Source organism: Trachinotus anak, unplaced genomic scaffold, assembly GCF_046630095.1.
Source record: "Trachinotus anak isolate AG129_WGS33_773 ecotype Australia unplaced genomic scaffold, CSIRO_AGI_Tana_v1 ptg000003l, whole genome shotgun sequence".
Classification (NCBI taxonomy): Eukaryota; Metazoa; Chordata; class Actinopteri; order Carangiformes; family Carangidae; genus Trachinotus; species Trachinotus anak.
Genome location: NW_027273854.1, coordinates 15,630,403 through 15,652,640, shown reverse-complemented (window position 1 = coordinate 15,652,640; position 22,238 = coordinate 15,630,403). Strand labels below are relative to the sequence as shown.

The window sequence follows — 22,238 nt, the reverse complement described above, 5'->3', positions numbered from 1 at the left end:
AAATCCACCAGCACCACTAAAGCCCACTTACTTGTTACATCAGTTTGATCAGTTTGTCTTCCTTGGTTGGAACCAGTAACTTGGCATAAACTTGCCAAGCCTTTGTAAAACAGTGACTTTTTGTTTTCATACTGGTGTGTTCAGATTAAACAAAAAACAAGATATAACATTTAAAGTAGTGAGTTTTAGAGATGCTGGCTGGCAGATTTTTTTTACCTTTGAAAAGAGACAGTGTAGCCATTTCCCAAAGTTTCCACACAACACACCTAGTAAGTGTATTTCCAAAATTGTCAAAGATTTCCCTTAAATGCAAAGTTTTCAAGCTGCAAACCTGCAACCTGGTTAGATATTGTATGTTATACCTCTTGTGTGTCAGTTTAAATGCAGTATTGTCACACCTGTGTGTGTGTGTGTGTGTGTGTGCGTGCGTGCGTGCGTGCGTGCGTGCGTGCGTGCGTGCGTGCGTGCGTGCGTGCGTGCGTGCGTGCGTGCGTGCTCTGTTTGCCTCACTGGTTGGTTATTTTCATTTAATTTCTTAAGGTGCATTTCAATTTTTCAAATCCACCTACCAAAAAATGGTACATAGCATGTTCGTGTTTTTATTCTAGCGTGATCAAGAGAATCTAAGCTGCCTTTACTTAGCTGAAAAGATGAATGGTTTATACGGGATAATAGCTTCCAGAAATGTGCAGATTAATGCCTTTTCAGAGGACAGTAAACCCCCCTGTCTGTGTCTTAGTTTGCATTTTACCTAGTTTTATGTGACCTTTTATGTACTTAAATAATAGTTGGCCACTATATGAGTTTTCAAGTGACCTTGTTTACCTTGCACAGTACAGCTGCTTCAGTGAAGCCCCAGTTTTATTGAGATGAGAGAGCAGAGTAATCGGCGCTAACAGATGTTATTTTTCTACACATTTTGAAAGGAAGTGTGTGTTGTCCGTTCATCTCCAGTGCTCTGTTAAACTATTAAAAACTGCTGACTACTTGTGTTGTGTTTGACAGTCCACCTGTTTAGTGTCATTTGAAGCAGACCTTCTGTTCTGTTTTGTTTTGTTTTGTTTATCTTGGATGTTGTTGGGATGTTGAGGTTTCCGTCCGTGCTGCTGTGATAACCAGCAGCAGTCTGGCGGCTGGTGAGTCATCCTGGGCTCTATGGCTCTTATATGAGTAGAGAACTTTAGCCTGTCGCTGAATGCCTCTGGAAAAACTCATAGGATAGGCATCCTGACTGATGACTCAATAAAAAACACTTAGGTGAAGGTTTTTGTTGTTATCTTTTCTTCTTTACATGTCTTTACATTGTCTGTCTATGCTGTTTTCCCCCTTTTAAAGCAGATGGAGGGGGTGGGACATGTTTATGAGGAGGAGAGTCGCTCTCCAGGGTGCTGAACACTTCCTCCTGATGCTTCCTTGTAAAACTGCTGAACATGATTTTACTTCATAAATACTGTAAGCTACACCTTTCGTGTTGGTCTCTAACCGGAACCCTTTCATATAAATATTTATGGTCAGGTTTGTGCGTGCTTATCCACATGACTCGTTATTGTGCGTCGTTTTGTTGAGGATATAAACCTGCACAAAAGAAGGGGCAGAGGTGATGAGCTACAGGCTGGGGAAACGAAGAACCGGACTAAAACAGGATTTAATTTATTTTCAGGACCTCAGCTGTCCAGAACGTCTCCACTACTGACAGGTAGACTAAGTGACATGGATGATACCTGTGTGGCACGGAAGGAGGAGGCGGGGATGGTTTGCTCAGACAGCGCGTACATGTCGTCTGTAGTGGACACGGACACAGAGGATGGACAGACACCCACATCCAACACCTTCCCTTATAATGAAGAGCTAACACATAAGGTGATTACTTTTACTTTTGATGAGGATTGTCAAAAGCCATAGCAGTAATCATCTCTAAGAAATTTGACATTTAATTTTGCAATATTCTTAGTTGTTGTAGGTCTAGTTATTCAGTTTTTATATTTTGCAAACTCAAGTCTGTCTATCTAGGCATCAAGACACTGTGCTTCTAAGTAATGTGGTAAGGTTTGTGATAGTATTAAAGATCTCTACTGTCAGTGATTTGCCCCAGCAGATGCCCTATAACTTAATAACTGTACTACGATAATAAATATACCAGATACAGTAAACCATGGGACCCCATAAAGTTTGGTATTAAATCAGTAAAAATACATAATGAAGTAAAAGGTCATATTAATTAGTTGTGTGAATTAATTAAATAGTTAGAGAAATTAAATTATATATCATAATTATATTATTTCATAATTTTATGAAATAACATCATTACTCTTTTTCAACAGTGTGTTTTTATTTCATTCTAGCATTTGTCTTAATGACACTTAATAAAGTCATTTTTCATGACAGTGCTTTCATCACCTCCTCTTCATCTGTCAGCCCCTGCCTCTCAGCAGCAAGCGGAGCCAGTTAGACTCTCTTAATGACTTGCATTACTCAGTTACTGCATGCTTACCTATTTATTTACTTCTAACTTACTTATTTATTTATTTATTTGATATTGAACGCTTTAGGGCTCCATAGTAAACCACTGGTTTCAAACCTTTCTGGCTCATGTCCTATTAAAATAAAGCAGCTTCTCAGTGTGACACACTACCGTGTGACAAATGTGCTGTACCCTATGAGTCCTGAGCAGGTCAACCAAAGAAATGTACCCTCTCAAATGATTAGTTTCAATATTTCTAGGAGCCCAAATGGCAAAAGATCCATGTTGGGAACCACTGCAGTAAACATCTGGTAATTTCTAAGAAAAAACAAAAACAAAACATTAGGTACACCTGTACAATCTAATGTAATACAATATCTGTGACAAATCCTACCACTAATGAATCTTCCCCAGGTTGTATTGCCTCAGAAATTTTACAGCCAAGTTAAATCAACACGTTTCTGACCGTGTCTGACGGTATGTCACTTTATGTATCTAAGTAAAATCAAGAATGATTGTTACGAAATGACAGCTGTTTCAAACACATCTGATTTTGGGTGATGTTTGACCATCCTGAAATGTGTTCCTATAAAGAGTCCCCCACACCTCTGAGTGGTGGGTGGGGTGCTCACATTAAAACCTTCACCTGGATCAGCTTCACCGCTGTTATCTGTGCACCACATCATTTAGTACATCATTGGTATTCATGACTAGAATCGTTTTAATCCTCTGTGTATGATCACATGCAGTAAACCAGCAGCTTCCTCACTCAGATGCATGAATCCACTTATACACATGATACACACACACACACACACGCACACACAGTCATGTTTCCATCACTTCAGAGGACATTACGTTAACTCTTTTGAGACACACCCTAACCATAACCACTAAACCTCTAAAAAACTGGGTCAGTTAAACAACAAGTCTCCAGTGGAGATGAGTAGGATTAGCTTTGCCCTTTAACCTTATTATTACAGTGCTCATATACATCTTCATCTGAAAAGGCCAATCAACGCGTTCTTCTACAGACTTGTTTGTGGATGTCATCGCTTCACCGCTGCAGCTATTCTGATGGTTTGATCCCTTCATAAACTTCAAGACCTCCAAAAACTCAACTGCTCAGTATTTGTGAAATAAATGGTGCATTGTGTGTGAGCCTAGAACAGGCTTCAGCTTCCTCAGTAATTTAAATTTGTGGTTATATTTGTTGTTTTGCCCAGTTGCAGCATGCCAAAAACTACACAGTGTACTAGGTACAGATGGCTCCAGCTTTTTGCAGTCTAAAATGGGCCAGTTGGCCCTCAGTTGTCTAAATAGCCAGTAAACTTTTAAGCGCTCTTACTAGAAGTCTCAATGACAAACTAGAAAATAAATAGAAATTTCTTTGAGAATGCACTGTCAAATACAAACACGTGCAACTTGGTACACATGAAAGGATACCATTTTTCTAAAGTCTGGTACAGTCCGTTTTGGTTCCAAAATAATTATTAATGTGGAGGCTTAATGTAAAGGTATCCGCATTTAAAACATCTGCTTCTTAATTACATTGCCATCTCCTGGCTCTTCAATGATAGGTTGCTTGAAATACTTTGAAGTCTTTGGATTAATGCGTGTGGGCAGGTCATGACAGACACATCTCAGTCAGGGCCTGTTATTCATCCTGAAACTGCAGACAAAATATACGTATGCTGCTTGATGAGTTCTCTGCTGGTCCCTGAGGCTGGACACTTGTGACTGAGTGAGTTTGGATTCACTGGACACTAACATGAGAATCTTAGGTTTCCTCTCAGCAGTTTTCATGGCAACTGTCTCATTATGACAGATCTCTGGGACTCGCTTGTGACGAACCTAAACAACACAGAGAAATCTCATGTTGCCATGGAGATACAGTCACCATCTCTTCCCCTACTGTAGGACCCTCATCACTGTAAACCTCCATCCTTATACTTCATACACACCATCATTAGTTCCCATGTGCTTCCTGGAGATAAACTACCCCCTTGATGCCGCTGCTTCCTGCTCAAAGAGTGTAAGTCCTGAGAGCGTTTACATGCTAACATAAAAATTTGATGAAGGAAGCATGAAATAGTAATATGTTGATTACACGCTGGGCTGCTAAACACTAAACAACTTCCCCTTCGTACAGTGAGTCATCTGCACAGCGGCTCGCCTCTGGTCTGTGTTATTTGTACTGGAGGGCCAGTTTGTGCTCCACTCCCACTGTGGAGGAACGTCAGCAAACACTTTCTTATTCAAAAATAAAACAACTGCATCCCACGTAAAGATGATTTATGTCCTGTACACTCTGTTTAAAAAGATAAGAGGTCTATTTGCTGGATTTCTGGGGCTTTTTTCTATATTCGCAGTATAAGAAATTGTTGCTTCGCTCAGCATTTCAGAGGGCTGCATCTTCAGTGAGGGCTCTGCAAACATCCACTTTAAAAAAAAACAACCTGATTTTCACCCTGTGCATCCACTCAAACTGTCAGGAAGTTATGTTTTCAATGGGAGAGCGAAGTCCAATGTGCAGAACTTGTGCAGTGAACGTATTGTGAGTGGCAGAGAGCTGCATGCTGTGATGCTGCGCCGTATGTGGGCACTTTGAAACTGCAGATAAGAGGCAAACAGCAGAGCTGGCTGGCCTGCTTGAGGAGGAGAAGGAGGAGGAGGGTGGGTGATAAATGTCAATAAAAGAGGCAAGCATCTGCTGCGAGGGAGCTCCAGGCTGGACCCACCAGCTCCCAATGAGACGATAACCATGGCGACAAGGCGAATTGATGCCTACGTCCAGCTCTGTGGTGTCAAAACCGCACATCCCTGCTGGGGTAACACATGACCGTGAGAAATGATGGTTATCACGGCTGCTTTGACTGTTTGTTTTTACTTGTGTGTGTGAGAGCTTTGATTTGTGGCTCCTGAAAAGTGCTGGAAGAAGGACTCAGATTCTTTACCAAAGTAAAAGCACCGCTAAAGCAACATAAAAATACAAATAAAAGTCCTGCATTTAAGGACTTTATTAAGACATCACTATTGTTATTACTGATGCATCACTACTTTATATAATTAGGGTAGCAGTCCAGTGGTTCCAAACATGGGGGTTTAGCCCCTATAAAGGGCCGCCAAGTAAATCTTAGGGGTCATGAGATGATTAAACAAAATTCTGTTGCAGAAATTTATATCTATTTTATAAAACCTTTCTCTAATCTTTATTTAGTTATTTATTTATTTTTGTGAAATATTGGAGCATTTTACCTCCTTGGATCTCGGACAGTTATTTAAATGAGCCCATCTGAGAGGTTTAGAGGAGAAATGACTCTCAAGTGAAACTGAAAACAACTCATAGATGTCTGAAACATGACAAAGGGCACCACAAGTAAAAAAAAAAAAAAAAAATAGGAACCAGTGGTTTAATATTAAACATTTTGTATAAATAATATTTATTTCTTTACCTGAATATTTCCCTCTGAATTCTAGTGGAATAGATGTCTACATTTGCATAAAATTGAAATATTTCCCAGTATTTCACAGAACCTGAGTAAATGTTCTTAGTTGCTTTCCACCACTGCTGTTGACCATGTGACACGGGTTAAAAAATTAGACAGAGAGAACAAAAACAAAGACAGAGCATGGAGCCTGAGATGTGAGTAGCTATTTCTGATACAGTGACACAATACAGCGGCCCAAAAACACACACACACACACACACACACACACACATTCCCCAGTACATTCCCAGTTCAGCACTGCAGAATTGCCCTTTCCTTCTGAAGATGTGAAGCCAACCTCCAGCTGTCACATCACATCACAGAGCACGGGGCTGTGCACTGAGCAACAGATGAACGTGCACAGTAACCCACACCATGTGCCCACACAGTGTCCTGGCCTCAGGCGATGTGTGCAGAGGCAGCAGTGGGGCCTGGATCTAGGCCCTACATGATGATGCCTCTCTCTGTGACTCTCTCTGCAGACCATCCTCGTGGGAGACAGTGGAGTGGGCAAGACCTCCCTGCTGGTTCAGTACGACCAGGGCAAGTTCATCGTAGGTTCCTTCACTGCCACCGTCGGCATTGGCTTCACAGTGAGTGAATTGGTTTTGTTCTCACTGGCATCCCCTCGTCTGCGTTTTGTCCCCCCCCCCCTCAGCCAGGCTGTCGACTTCGCCCGAGTGATGAGAAGGACACTGTCGCCGTGATGGGCTGTTTTTGCTGAAGTTGTGACATAACAGCAAAGCAAATGTTCTCTGTTTCTGTGCTGTGGAGGGTCTGACTCCCTCAGTGTGTCAGTGAAGTGCAGCATGAATCAGTGGTGTCCTCCAGTGTGGGATGGTACATCTTCTCACTGCATTCATTAAGATCCTTACCGTGTGTGGGGGGTGGGTGGGGGGACGTTGCTTGATAGAGGGAACATTATTATCTTTAATGATGCCACTGCTATGATTAAATTACTGTGAAGAGAGCACAGCTAATGAATGTCATGGCAGGAGGCAGTTTGCTGCTGGATGTTTGTAACAAAGCTGCTTTAAACCAGGCTGATTTTCTGCTTTGTGACGTGTGTGTGTGTGTGTGTGTGTGTGTGTGTGTGTGTGTGTGTGTGTGTGTGTGTGTGTGTGTGTGTGTGTGTGTGTGTGTGGTGGTGGGGGGGGGGCAAAAGGAGACAAACAGGAAAGATGTATGGCTCATTTAGAGCATGATTTTTCTGCTGTGACAGTGACAACTTTGGCTTGGTGTCACTGCCATGAGAGCAGCAAAGAGGAGGCAGAAATCTGTGAGAGAGTATAAAATTGGCTTTGCCATTTTGCATTAGCATTGGTTTTATAGAAATGAGTAACAGGGAAAAAAAAGTCACTCTGCTCAAACATCTGCTGGATTTAAAGTCATGCGTAAGACAGCACCTGCAAATATACATGGATCATTTTGTGGGGGGGTTTGTCTTCATTTTGATAGGACTCGGCACAGACGATCAAAATAAAGTGTCTTAAGTGCACATGAGGTGAAAATGTATCCAGCGTTTGTGCGGTTTCATAAGTATTTGATGTTGCGGCTCAGTCGGCTGGAATACATTAATACATTTTTGCATTCAAAGCGTTTTCAGCCTCTTCGTTCATTCTGAAATGTCTCCTCTCTGCTTTCGACCATGGATTATAAAACAGCGCGCGGAGAGGTAAATACGCAGATGCAAGAACGCAACAGGAGTTTGCTGTGCGATGACAGTTTAGTTGATGTGAAATGTTTTAAAGTGATCCACATTGTTGTGCATCTTGCAACTTTTACTTCTATGCGACCCTGTTCGGGATCAAATCAGTCGCCCACTCAATCGACTCCGTGCGCAAATAAATGGTTTGTCAGGTTGCCTGCAGCCTCCTGCGCCACAGAGTGATGAGTTCATACGTTTGATGAAACGGTGACATGTCACTTATGTAACATGACTGATCTCTGGCCATTTGTCACTCGGCCTGTGAAGCACCACAGAGAGGGGGGGCGCTGCTCTCCTCCTCTCCACTTGTACACTTGGGGGAGACAAACACTACAGGGAAAAGATTCCTCTTCGGACTTGGTCGGGAAACCGAGTCTCTGTGAAACCATGTTCAACATGTTTTTACACGCTAATTAAATAAAAGGATTGGGACTATTTATAGAATCATCTGCTCTTGGCAAGAAGAGAATTGCATTTGTTATTAATTTTCTGTAAGGGAGGGAGGGGGAGGGGGGGTCATTATAGAAAATGGGTTGCTAAAGAAGCTACAAAAATAATAAGGGAACTTTTTTATGATAATAGGATATGTCGATAGGAAGCTTTCAGGAGTGGGGACAGGGACAAGTTTAAAGAGTCCAAGTACAGGTTTAGCAAAGCGGTGAGAGAAGCTAAACGACTGTACTCTGAGAAACTTCAGCTCCAGTTCTCAGCCAACGACTCTGCTTCTATCTGGAAAGGGCTCAGACAGATCACTAACTACAAACCTAAACCCCCCCACTCCATTAATGACTTCCGTCTGGCCAACGATCTGAATGAGTTCTACTGCCGCTTTGAAAGACAGTGGGACAAGCCTGACACTAACCTCCACATCAGAGCCACATCAGAACCCCCCACCTCCCCTACCAAAGGAACGTCTCTCTCTATCCTGGAGAGAGATGTCAACAGGCTTTTTAAGAAGCAGAACCCCTGCAAAGCAGCCGGTCCTGACTCTGTCTCTCCATCATCCCTGAAGCACTGTGCTGATCAGCTGTCTCCAGTGTTCACGGACATCTTCAACACCTCACTGGAGACCTGCCACGTGCCAGCCTGCTTCAAATCCTCCACCATCATCCCTGTCCCCAAAAAACCAAGGCCCACAGGACTAAATGACTTTAGACCCATTGCCCTGACCTCTGTGGTCATGAAATCATTTGAGCGTCTTGTCCTGTCCCACCTCAAATCCATCACTGACCCACTCCTGGACCCCCTGCAGTTCGCCTACAGAGCCAACAGGTCTGTAGACGACGCCGTCAACATGGCTCTCCACTTCATCCTCCAGCACCTGGACTCCTCAGGGACCTATGCCAGGATCCTGTTTGTGGACTTCAGCTCTGCCTTCAACACCATCATCCCGGCTCTGCTGCAGGACAAGCTCTCCCAGCTGAGCGTGCCTGACTCCACCTGCAGGTGGATCACCGACTTCCTGTCTGACAGGAGGCAGCACGTGAAGCTAGGAAAGCACGTGTCTGACTCCCAGACCATCAGCACTGGATCCCCACAAGGCTGCGTTCTTTCTCCTCTGCTCTTCTCCCTGTACACCAACACCTGCACCTCCAGCCATCAGTCTGTCAAGCTCCTGAAGTTTGCAGACGACACCACTCTCATTGGACTCATCTCTGATGGCGATGAGTCTGCCTACAGGTGGGAGACTGAGCGTCTGGTGACCTGGTGCAGGCAGAACAACCTAGAGCTAAACGCTCTGAAGACAGTGGAAATGATAGTGGACTTCAGGAAGAGCCCAGCCCCACCCACCCCCATCACCCTGTGTGACTCCCCCGTGGCTACCGTGGAGCATTTTCGCTTCTTGGGAACCACCATCACACAGGATCTCAAATGGGAGCTAAACATCAGCTCCCTCATCAAAAAAGCTCAGCAGAGGATGTATTTCCTGAGGCAGTTGAAGAAGTTCAACCTGCCAAGGACTATGATGGTGAACTTCTACACCTCCATCATCGAGTCCATCCTCACCTCCTCCATCACCATCTGGTACGCTGCTGCCACGGAGAGGGACAATAACAGACTGCAGCGTATCATCCACTCTGCTGAGAAGGTGATTGGCTGCAATCTTCCATCCCTCCAGGACCTGTACGCCTCAAGGACTCTGAGGCGTGCAGGGAAGATTGTAGCTGACTCCTCCCACCCTGGACACAAACTCTTTGAGACACTCCCCTCTGGCAGGAGGCTGCGGTCCTTCAGGACCAAAACCTCTCGCCACAAAAATAGCTTCTTCCCATCTGCTATTAGCCTCATCAACAAGGCTAGAGAGCCCCACTGTTGCTGATCAATTGCACCAATCACCAGAAAAAATTCCTTGTATGTGAAAACATACTTGGCAATAAAACTGATTCTGATTCTGATTCTGATTCTGATTCTGATTCTGATGTCATTTTCTTGACATGTTCTTACAAGGGGAAAATAAAAGTTTGGTTTTTGGAGCAGACGTGCGCAAACCCCTGAGGTTGCATTTCATATTGTGCACCGCGTCTGATTTTGACCAACAGGTCAGAGTGGAGCCTGCGTGGCCCCTCGCCCTCGTCTTTTTGACCCCGTCAGTGATCCAGCGCCACCTGTAGCGGATGAGTCACCCTTCAGGGGACAGTGAAAGACAGGCTGAAAGACAGGCTGATGCCTCAGGAAAAGACTGGTGCTGCCGGAGCTGCCGACGTCCCTTCATATTTCATCTGCCCACGCCAGGACGCGCCGCTGCGCTCTGCCAAACCGCAGCAATGTTTCCGGCTGCTCGTCATCACAGCTTTCTTGACTGGTGGTCGATGTAGACGCCGAAGCGCCGCCGCCGCCGATTGTTCTCAAGTTTTCATCGTCGCTTCCGTCTTTCGATCGTGCGAAATTAAAGTCTGATTTTTATTTTGTTATACATCCCCCCCCTCTCTCTCTCCCTCTCCCTCTCTCTCTCTCTCTCTCTCTCTCGGGGAGCGCTTGGTGATCATTTTGCGGCCACACGCAGTACTATGCGAGCAGGAGGGCTGGAGGCTGGCGGAGACCGGGACTGAGAGGCGGAGATCTCTCAGACACCGTGCGCGTCTTTCTTGGACACATCTCGGAGACAACTGTGGTGTGCCCCCCCCCCCCCCCCCCCCTCCCCAACCTGCACACTTTTCTTCTCAGCATCGGCGATGTCCACGGACAGAAAGACATCGTTGACGGACAAGCAGACTAGAAACGGAACCTCAAAATATGTGCTGGAGAGATGCGCTTCTGTTAACGAATATTATGATATTGCCTTCAAGGTGTGTATTTCCGTCTCGCAATGTGAGTTGATTTTTTTTTTTTTTTTTTTGTTCTTCGATGGTGGAACAGGTGTTTAGATTTACTGTACACAGAAACAACCGGGTGTACCTGCAGCAGCAGCAGCAGCAGCAGCGGCAGCAACATGAATATTTACTCCTCACATGTGGGGAATGTGCAGCGCTCACAGATCATCGAGGTGAAAAGCGGCGACTCTCGGCTGATCGGGCTGGCTTCGTGCATTTTCCGTGTTAAACAGGCCATGCACACTGTTTGCACACTGACGACACACTCCAAGTCATCAGCCTAATGTGTATTAAGTGCATTGAGTCGCCCTGAGCCTTGAAATCTCCCGAGGTTGCTTTGTCCGCCCTTTTTGAGATGCAAATATTTGCTGAGGGTGTACTTGTTGCTCCTTACAAACCCTCCCATTAGATATTCACAAAAGCTGCACGGGCACACCTGTAACTGCTTTATAAGGACTCAAGACAAAAGGAAAAGTTGAATTGAAGTTTAATTGCACCGCTATCTGACGGTTAACGCGGCATGTGAACCCGCCAGGGCTGTTTGGATCACATTTAAGGTTTACATCACTCGCTGCCGGACGGGTTGTATAATTACACATCCTGTTGTTGTAATGACATTGATTAGTTTTGGAGAAGGATGCACGCTGAAAAACGATGAGAGTCAAATTACAGAGTTGGCTGCAAACATCTTGAACCCCCTTCTCCAGTATTGGCAGCGTGTCACATGTTGGTGGCAGCTCCGTCAGCGGTGGATCACAACACTATCTGTGCTGTTGCTCTGTTTGCCATATCATTTTAACATTTCAGTGAGCTGACACAGTAACTGAAAGCTCACCAAAATGAGATCTGACTCAATCATCATGATCCCAGTTGTGAAATAAGTCTTCACTCAAATGCAAAAATCATCAGCTTTAATTTCGTCCTTTTGGGGATTGTTATTCTTATTCTACCATCATGTAAAGGCTGTCAGTCATGTTTTTGGCCAGCTGTAACCTGTTGTCCTTTTCTCTGGTGGTGGGTTTGCTTTAGGTGATGCTGCTGGGAGACTCGGCCGTGGGGAAGACGTGCGTCTTGGTGCGCTTTAAAGATGGGGCATTTCTGGGCGGCAACTTTATAGCCACCGTTGGAATAGACTTTAGGGTGAGAGAGATACTGTTGAGCAGTCTTGACTCACAGAATGACTCATAATGTTCATTATTTCTGTATGAGGCATTAAGGGTTTGTCACTTGTGTTATATTCTTGTTACACCTATGAGACACTGCAATCTGAAAAACAACATAATGATATTTACAAAGAAACAAGGCATCCACTTGTTAGAGTGACATAAGACCAATTATCGCCTTTTTTTCCCCCAAAGCTGAACACCTCGTCACTCTGTGATGATAGCACCAAATGTACAAATCCTCTCACCAATCAGTCAAGTTCACAGACCACTTGTGCTGCGAGGCGCTTGTGGATGGCTTCATAAATGTCTTGGCAGATGCCTGCCCACGTCCCTGTCTCCTGGAAAGATTGGCTGCAGCTCAACTTGGTCCTGGAGGAGTCACACTGCTGACAGACGAGCTCTTACCTAGTCACATACACCTCATGCACACACGTGCACGCACACGGTGACACCGTCGCTGAATTTGGAGCCAATTTCTACTAAATATCCTCCTCCACTGGGGCTGAACATGAAAATAGGCTGGAGTGAGTGGTCTGCAGCCCCCACCTCCCATTTCCCTCAATCAACGCAAAACACTTACACTAATGGCAAGTCAAGGAGGGGTGGTTTAAAGTGGAAATTGTGTTGCATTAGCTAGAGTCATGTATTGTCTTCTTTGGATGACGGTGTGGACGATGTGGCAGCATACTGGATGCCTAGTGGGTAGAGCTACATGGACGCTCTCTATTCAAAAGCACAATTTGGCTCCATTCAAGCAACAGGTACTGCAGTTAGAATCCATTCATAAAATGCATTAAAAGGGTGACGTGACACTGGTTTACACTTACATTCATATGGAAAAACATGCTGGATTAAGTGTCAGGCTATTAATTCAGAAGAATGGCTGTTAGTGTAAGCAATTACCTTTTGTTTTCTCGCTTGTTTATGAACGGGCGCAAAAGCTGCTTAGAAACAGAGTCATTTGAGAAGCAGAAAGAGTGGAGTCAATATGCTGAGCTTGTCCTCTGTGCATGGATGGGCAGGCAGGCTGCTGTGGCAGCTTGTAACATGGCTGGTCTATTTTCGGCATGCTTCCTTGTAGCAGTTACTCAGCATGCAGGCTCCTCTCACGTCATAATTGGGGGGAAAATGGAAACCCATGGCAACTAATGCAGGGGTTGAACCATGTCCGTTCTGCCAAAGCAGAGGATTCAGCAGGTGGCAACTCTAGCTTCCAGTGACGGCTTTGCTCACATTGCAGAGGTTTCTTTTATTACCGTGTAGCTATGTTTGCATTCCTTGTGCACATTTTTGTGCGTTCCCAGGAAAGGCAGAAGCTGTTTGTCGTGACCTGTCACTGATATGAAGTTATGAAGTGATTGAGGAAGTGCTGAATTTGCAAGCCACACTTCCTTCATCTCAGCCTCTCTCTCTCTCTTTGGTGGTTTTTGCTGCACAAGACTGAAACACAGTTTTGACCTGTGCCTGTTGCTGTAGCAGGTGATGGTAACACAAGACAACCACAATACCCCCTCAACCCCACAAAAGAGAACGCTGAAGAATCTGTTTTTTTCTTTGCATGTCTAAGCACGCATGTGATAATACAGAATGTTTATCCTTTATTTCCACTTTAACCTTAATTCTTTCAGGAGATTTTTATTTTATTTTTTTGCAAAGCTTTCCCCCTCCAGCCCATTTACATTTTGCCTTTTTTAGCCACTGTGCCTAAACTATTTTAAGCCAATCTTTGCTCTACTGGAAATCAGAGGGCACCCCTACGGGGCTACAGGAAATTAACGGGGGAGTCAGTTGTTATGCTGCCAGTCGTCTTTCTCACTGTTGTGTAATTAAGTCTAATCCCAGGACCTTGTTGTTGTGTGGGTGTTGCAAATTACTTTCTCTGCCAGCATTCAAAGCCACTTTTAGTTGTCTTGTTTCTTGCCGTGCCTCTGAGCTTTTTTAGTCTGCTGTAATGTTCGTCATTCATGTCTGTACAGTTTTCACATCACTCCAGTCTCTGAAGCATATGGTGAATTGTCAGTCTCTCACAGCGCTTCTCGTTTCTGTAGAATAAAGTGGTGGATGTCGACAACCTGAAAGTCAAACTCCAGGTAAGAGCATGCACCTTTACACCAAACGTACATTTCAGCTCACCAAATGCACCATCAGCTCATCTTCCTGGCAGCCACATATACAACCTTAACCGCCCTTGTAGATTATGTAGAATCAAAATGAATCCGAAAAAGTAATTTAGGCCACAAGTAGTAGTTGACCTAATTTGTCATTGTTTGCGTTGCCGATCCAATCAAAGTCTCTGATTTATATTCAGCGTGGTATGGTGTAGTGTAAGGGACTCTGCAAGGTTATGTGCCAGCATGGTGTTAATCTAAGGCACATACCCGTCTATTACTAAAACCTGTTCATTCAACACTGAGTGGGAGGTGCCAAGATTAGATTCCTGAGCTTGTTTGAGTAAATCCTCCGCTTCTCTTCTCTTGCACGAGCCTTGCACATGATCAAGGCCCGTGACAGATGCCATGAGTCTATAGGCCAACTGTCACACAAAGACAGGGAGCTGTAATATAAGGTTGGAAAAAAATGTTTAGTCTTCAGGCTGACTGGATAAACTGTGTGACATGGAAGTAATGCTTTCATTTTCTGTGTTTTTTGACAGATTATTTTACAAAAACAGTCAATTATTTTTAAAATAAAATAATCACTCTATGTGTTTTATAAAAATATGAGTAAAAGACAGCATCAACAAACAAAATGTGTTCAGCTTTCCATCTGCCATTTGTAAATATTAACCGTGGAATCGACAAAATTCACCACATCAAACTGTGAAGCCTACTTGAGTCAAAAGCTGAGACGGCAGTTTCTGCCACTGGCTAGTTAGCTAGCTTACCTTTTAGCTTTTAGTTTAGCTGTTTTTATTCTCTTCAACCAAATTTAGCAAGAATATGGGGGATAACAAATTAAATTTCACTTACAGGAAAGAGCTAGGTGGTGTGAAAAAATGACTTAGCGGTTCGCTGTTTGACTATTTGATATCCTTTAAGGATTGTTCAGGATGTTCAGTTTCCCACTCTGCTAAAACAGTGTTTTTTTATTACCTGCTACTTTACAACAAACAATTATCTTATCAATGTCTTTCAATTACAGGAAACAGCTAGGTTTTTTTTTTAGCTTTAGCAGCTTGCTGTTAAACTGTTCAGAAAGTTTTTTTCTTTGTTGCCTAATCTGTGGCATAACAATTGTAAAAAAAAAATTCATTCAGATTCTGGCCTTAACTAAATTTTGACTAAATATGTGTTACTGAATTTTGGCTTTCTAGGGGACTCACTTCAAAGTTTGTTCGAGGTTTTACTCAGCTAAGTTAGGCTAATTAGCCTTCCGTTTAACAGAACTAGCTTATTCATCTTTGACCAAATGCCTTATTTATACGAGTGAATAAAGTGATAAATTACCAAGATGTTAATTCATTTCAATTGATGCCATCGGCTACATTTCATTTATTGGGAACAAATAAAAAACAACGGCTAGCTGTAACTATCTCAGCAAGCAAAATTTTGTTCTGGTTTTTTTTTTTTTTTTTTTTTAATCAGAACAAATGCCATGATTTTGGTGTTCCCACATTAGCAAAACTATGTGGTTTGTTATGCAGATCTGGGATACTGCCGGTCAAGAGAGATTCCGCAGTGTAACGCACGCCTACTACAGAGATGCCCAGGGTAACCTTTGCTTTTTATATGTCACTTCCTCATACTTTCTCTCTCTCTCTCTCTCTGTGTCTGTGTGTGTGTGTGTGTGGGAAGGCCTAGTAAGGAAGCAACATGGCAAAGATGTGTAGTGTTTATTAGTGTGCATAAAAAGCTTGTGTAGGTGTTGATGTGTGTGTTACATAAGACAGGGTGCAGATAACAATAATGGTTCAACCAAACTGCTCCTCTATGTCCTTTTACAGCGTTACTTCTGCTCTATGATATCACCAGCAAGCTGTCATTCGACAACATCAGGGTAAGATTACTTTTCCCTCCCTCTTTCTCTCTCTTTCTCCCCCTCTCACTTTCACTATCTCTCTCTCTCTCTCTCTCTCTCTCTCTCTCTCTCTCTCTGCTCTTTCTTAATTTTCACTTCCTGTTCCTAAACCCTTTCAAGCTTAACGTTTCATTCTGTCTATTTACATGCAAAGTACTATGAGGGCCTCAAACATTTTCTCACAGCCCTTTTTGGAAATGACATGATGTTATCATTTGCTTGGCTGCACAGTTCCCAGTTTCAGTAATGAAAAGCAATAAAAGTGTTTAAGGATAAGAGTGACTCAGAATCGCCACGATTGATTGGAGGATGATAATAACAACACAGCACAGGAGGAGAAGGAAAATGCAGACTTCAAGTTGTGGTATTTGCCTTGCTGATAGACAAATCTTGCTATCTTCTCCCCTCCCATTTCTGTCTGTCTTTTGTACTTTTGAAGGCTTGGCTGACTGAAATACACGAGTATGCCCAGAAGGATGTGGTCATCATGTTGCTCGGCAACAAGGTGAGCAAAGCTTCCTTTTTGTGTTACATAAAAAGATCAGAAGGATAACTGGTCTCTTAGCACAATTTTAACACACTCTTATCACATTGAGATAGGCATGAGAATGCTTAAAAGCCAGAAAATGCTTCCACTGTGCAGCACATACATTGATGCAAACTCTCACTCGCCTTGTTTAACATTTGCCTATTAAACACTGTTAACTGTGCTTGTGTGTCTTCACTGATCTATGTTTTTTATGTGCACTCTTGCCTGTGAAAAGAATTATGCTGCATTTAAGATAATGTTGGTCCATTTACAAAATTGTTGCTTTGGAGAGTACACATTAATGCATTAAGGTCTTACACATAAAGCAACATTATATGAGCATTATGACAGGGAAGGATACATTGCAAAACAGTGCCACACAAATTACTGTTCGCTTCCATTGCATGAAGCCATTTTCTTCACGATTCTGTTGTTGTTGTTGAAGAGGACTAATTTTCATGTCTCATTGCAACCAGCAGTCATTGCTAATATATCTAAAAGCTCCCTCTGGTGGCCCAGAGAGAATTTACCCTTCTCCAGGGTCATAGATGTCACACAGCAGCAGCTCAGATCATTTGCTGTGAGAGCAGCAGGACTGGTGGCAGCAGTCTGTGGGTGCACTGCTCTTCTGCTGGAGGTGGGGTTTCTGACATCTCATCAGTCTAAAGGAGTTCTGGCTCAGCAGCTGGCGGCAGGGCAGCCAGATAAGGGGATGCACGCATTGACATGATGGTGCATCACTGTAGCTAACGGCATGGTGAATCTGTGACCTTTCATCTCTGCCTCGATGACTTGTTTTCTCTTTCCACCGCTGTCTTACAGTCAGACATGGCTGCAGAAAGGGTCGTGAAGACAGAGGAAGGAGAGAAGCTGGCCAAGGTATTGTATAATGGCTCAAGTGTGGTTTTATTTTCCGCAACAGACACTCCACTTGCTCTTCTAATGCTTTTTCCATCTTAGGAATATGGTGTACCATTTATGGAGACCAGTGCGAAAACAGGAGTCAACGTGGAGCTGGCCTTTCTCGCTATTGCAAAGTAAGTCTTAAAGTCTTATTAAGTCTGTACACGACCTGCTGCCCACCACCAAACGACATACAGTCCAAGTTAGCAACTAGCTGGTGACCAAAGTGGAGCATTTAGCTGCTAAAGAGCCAGATATTTCCCTCAGGAGTTGGTGGCGAGCAACACAGAGCTAAAAGGAGAGTGAACACTGGACTTATATCGCTCCAAATTAATCGTCGCAAGCAATAGTTGCTAAAAGGTTTTCCATAACAATTTGATTATGACATAATGTGGTTACAGCTTGTTGTGCTCCCCCCAAGTGGCCAAAAGAAGATATGAATGATAAGATGCAAATTTTCCAGTCTGCTCAATATTTATTACTCTAATCCTTCTTTGCCATTCATTTTCTACTAAAGAAAAAAAAACTAAGGAGATTGCTACAGACAATTGGCTCTGGTTTGAGATAGAACCTTTAATTCCAGTTTTGAGGAATCTTTATATTACAGCATCCACATGATTTTTGACATGTAGTGTGTTTAATGTTGTATTCTGATTACAAAATTACTGAATGAACATATCCAAAAATAGAAAACTTTTCTAGTATTGCGACTTACCCATCCCACAACACAATGAATTAAAAATTCTTTTATAAATGTAGCTTTGCTAATGTAATGGATACGGGAGGAGAAATCCCCTGAATGAAGCAGGTGGGAAGTTTTTTCTTTTTTTTAGAGACATGATTGGTCAGTCATTCATGTGTATTTATCTTGAGCTCAAAATCAAGGTCTCATAACAGTTTTGTTCATGTTTTGATTACAAGCTGCTGGAAAGAAGCGACAGGTGTAGGCTGCACCTTTCTCTACACCCCACCACCCATCTAAATGAGAGTAATGGAGGAGGAATAAAAACCATTAACAGAGAAAAGATTGAAAAAAACAAAACAAATACACTCGGGGATAATACAGAGTAGTTATTAATGCTTTTCTTATTTCCAGAGTCGTCTACAAGTGATCTCCAAAACGAATATTTTACGCTTCAAAAGCTGCATCTCCGTTGAAAGAAAAAGTCCTCTGCAGTGAACAAATCAGTTCACCTTTCTCTGCTTGTAATAGAAAGGCCAAAACAAACCAAAATGAATCCAATTTCAGTTTAGCTTGGGTCGAGCTTCTAGAGTAATAAACACCGAGGTTTGTAGTTTAATCTGCTTCATGAATACTGCCAACATCTTGTAGCAGACTGAGTTTTCTCTGCTTTTTCCTCTGGGTTGTGTATTTATACTTTTCTTTGACGCGGCATTGATGCTCACAAGCCTCCCTCCGACTCCTGAAACTAATACACCTTAATGTTTTTCAGCCAATTTGATGTTTGTTCCTGTTGACTTGTTATAATGGGATTGTGCATGTTTGAGGCTCAAACATTAACTGTGTAATTTCTTTTGGGGTTTATTTTCTTTTTTCTTTTTTGACTGACTTCCTCTTGAACACACCTTTCTTATTGAATGGCAGGAAATATGAAAGGGCTTGTTTGTTCTGCACAGCATGTTCCCAGAGCTGTGGAAGAAAATAATATAAGTGATTTGCTATCTTTGTGTGATGGGTATTTTAAGTGCAAGTTAGATTGGATGATTCATGCCAGAGGCATTTTGATTAAATCTCAGCACACAGAGATGTTTCTCTTCCTCACACTCTTGCTTGTTTTATTTCTCTTCCCTTCTCATTTTCTTTATTTGCTCACCCTGTCTGTGCTCCATCCCACACATCCACCTCCTCTGTATCTAACTTCCTCTCTCTCTCTCTTCTCTTCTCTCTTTGTCAGGGAGCTGAAGCACAGAGCGACACAGCAGCCGAATGAGCCCAAGTTCCAGATACACGACTACATCGAGTCCCAGAAGCACAAGTCTGGCTGCTGTAGCCTGGTGTAGCTGATGCTGATCACCAGGCAGAGAGAGACACACACTGAGAGAGAAAAAGGGAGGGAGGGAGTGGGAATGAGGTAAACATGTCTGCTCTCCTACAAAAAAGCCGATCCCAGCACCGAACCTGAGAAGTGGACGCCCTTGACTTCTCCACTGAGCTTTTACCTGAATGGGGGTGAATCTGGATTGGCCGCCATCCCTTTTACGAAATGTGAATTTAAATCTCTTTTATGTCATGTGTAGAAATGTTTGTGGTCTTTGTGGTGACAGTTGTATCAAACTACAAGTCAGGAGTTACAATCTGAAATGCTATATCCATGTGCAGGGACAAAAAGAAAACAGATTTATTATTCCACTCTCAATAATCGACAGTTTTATACGAACAATGAAACGACTGTTGATGTGGATATAGCATTTTGCCATGCAGCTCTTACTTTGTTTCATCCCAGTGTTACCAGGCTGTGAACTGAATCCCTTTTGGCCTTACAGTCTTCATATTGTTATCCTTTGATAATCTAGCGTGTTTGAGTGGACTTCAGTCTCACAGTCAGATTGTAGCTAAAATGATCCCGTCTGTTCACATCTGTACTGCTGTTAGATAGAATAAAGCCAACGTTTTGAGGGCGCTCGCCCACTGTGTGTCTGTCTGTACATTCAATTCAGGGCCAGTGAAACTTCATTCAAAGTACTGTACATGTAACTGTGCCGGAGGATCATCCCACCAGGCTACATACAAAGAGATTATTTTCATTATTTTCATGTCTTCAGTTAAGAGTTTCCTCAGCATGCAGTTTGCCTTTTTCCATTCACACACACATTGATGCAGACAGCACTCCCAAACATTCCTGTGTCTCCTTTAATGATGGATGTTGTTGTCTAGGCTGTACTGAAGCTGTATTTGTTCACGCACCGCATCGTGTAACTCGTTTCTTTGTACAATCCTCATTATGAATGTTTGCTTGTCGAATTTGCTTGATGTCACATTTGTCCCTCTTCTGAGGCATCACGGTGATCACAAAGTGCCATGAAAAAGTGCTTTGTTATCATATTATATATATATATAAAAGTATATTTTGTAATGTATGTGGCGTTGTTTTATTGAAGTCAGTCTCATCTGTGTGTCATTGTGTGTGTTGGGGGTTGGGAGAGGATGAGTGGGAGCATTGGGATGTGCTGAGGTTAATAAGCCACTGTGTGGCAGCAGCTACCCTGTTTATTATCCAGCATGTAGCACTAAAAAAAAGTGTTTTATCAATTAGACAGGTTATAGTACACACTACGTGTGTTTTAGAGTCTCTTTCATGCCATCGTATTGGTTCACTGTTTTTTAAAGGTTGCTCAACATCTGAACCATGAAGTTTTTGTTGCTACCGTGGGTGCAGTGTTTGTATTAATGTGCGTGGTGACGACAGTGGGCATTATATGGAGCATATTCATGATTCACTGTACTGGGCTGTACACCTGAATTCAGTGCGCCTTCTCTCCCACTCACATCTATGAGTCACTCTGCAGACACATTAAGGTGCCTGTACATTCTCCATCCCTTACTGTGAAAAAAAACCTCAGTCCATTATTTGGATGACTTCCCATTAACAACTAAATGGTCTGCTGTATGTGTCAAACATACTGTAGCTATCAGCGCTGATGCTTCAGTAGCTTTATATTTCCAGGTTGGAGAGTGTTGAGATATCCTGTCACTGGCCTTTTATCGGGTCTGGAAGCAATCTCAGCTGAAAAGTCAAATCCTGCCTGAAGTTGTGGTTCAGCAGCTTTCCTGCCAGGGCACGCTCTGTTTTCAAAGCCGTGCCACCTATATCTCTGTCAGAGGTCTCTCTGGGTTGTCTTCAAAAGAATGTGGAGTTTAAAAACTGAAGGCAACCATTATTATAATTATTAAATTTATCTCTAGTTAGGGTTCACAAAATGCCTAATTTGTGCATATTGATCTTTAGAATTGAATCTGAAGACTGGCATTTCAAAAAAGTCATAACCATGTGTTATGTGACTATTAGCACTGGGGCAAAAACAACTTAGACATTATTTCTGGCAGCCAGAACTCAAGCATCAACTAAAACTGTCCTATTATAAAAGCTGTCTAACCTATAAAATTAATTCAATTCTATTTTTAGAGCAGATCATACGCCACATGAAAAAATGAATGCAAGTCAAATGCTTTTAAATGTGATCAGGTCACAGCATAATCACCATGGAATATCACAGAAAGACATGGAGGGATGGATGGATGGAAGAAATGATTAATGGAGGGATGGTTTATTCTTCCCCGGAGGAAAATTAGAGGTGATAAAGAACAAACACACCATGCTAAATGAAAACGAACACAAATATGTAAGAAAATGGGTGTTGTAAGTGTTGTGCCAAAAATATTTATACATTTCTATAGAGCAGTACGCACAAATACTGTATGTGCACAATATGTAAAATAAATAAATAAGGCCTGCTCACAGTAAAGAAATAAGTTGCAAAAAAGTTGGATAAAAATAAAACTAAAGGGAAAAGAATTTAAAGAAATTCCTAAGATCCTGTATTTTACTACACAGCCTTGGTTCAGTGTTTACTCATCCATTCGTCCCGTATTTGCATGAAGCAGTCGACTGGGCTGTTCCGTGAACGCACCT

The 22,238-nt window shown here is 42.8% G+C and overlaps 1 protein-coding gene across 3 annotated transcripts; it reads left to right on the top strand.

Annotated features, from left to right (window-relative positions):
• The first annotated feature begins 1,623 nt into the window (after window positions 1-1,623).
• LOC139618274 (ras-related protein Rab-37-like) lies at window positions 1,624-20,685 on the top strand. Of its 3 annotated transcripts, none has more exons than XM_071474091.1 (9): window positions 1,624-1,860; window positions 6,435-6,545; window positions 14,186-14,227; window positions 15,781-15,847; window positions 16,081-16,133; window positions 16,594-16,659; window positions 17,506-17,562; window positions 17,644-17,720; window positions 19,503-19,748. In XM_071474091.1, the coding sequence occupies exons 1-9, from the start codon at window positions 1,711-1,713 to the stop codon at window positions 19,606-19,608; spliced, it is 729 nt and encodes a 242-aa protein (XP_071330192.1). In that variant the 5' UTR covers window positions 1,624-1,710; the 3' UTR covers window positions 19,609-19,748. The 3 variants fall into 3 exon arrangements, with proteins under 3 accessions (XP_071330192.1, XP_071330189.1, XP_071330191.1); XM_071474088.1 differs by lacking the exons at window positions 1,624-1,860; window positions 6,435-6,545 and adding exons at window positions 10,448-10,947; window positions 12,001-12,111 and having other exon boundaries at window positions 19,503-20,685; XM_071474090.1 differs by lacking the exons at window positions 1,624-1,860; window positions 6,435-6,545 and adding an exon at window positions 10,710-10,947.
• Window positions 20,686-22,238: the final 1,553 nt, after the last annotated feature.

What these genes read in the sequence shown, in the direction of transcription:
- LOC139618274 (XM_071474091.1), top strand. Translation starts at nt 1,711, where the DNA reads ATGGATGATACCTGTGTGGCACGGAAGGAGGAGGCGGGGATGGTTTGC. An exon ending in ACCTGAAAGTCAAACTCCAG is followed by an intron (nt 14,228 to 15,780) that starts GTAAGAGCATGC and finishes TTTGTTATGCAG; the next exon opens with ATCTGGGATACTGCCGGTCA. An exon ending in TCATGTTGCTCGGCAACAAG is followed by an intron (nt 16,660 to 17,505) that starts GTGAGCAAAGCT and finishes GCTGTCTTACAG; the next exon opens with TCAGACATGGCTGCAGAAAG.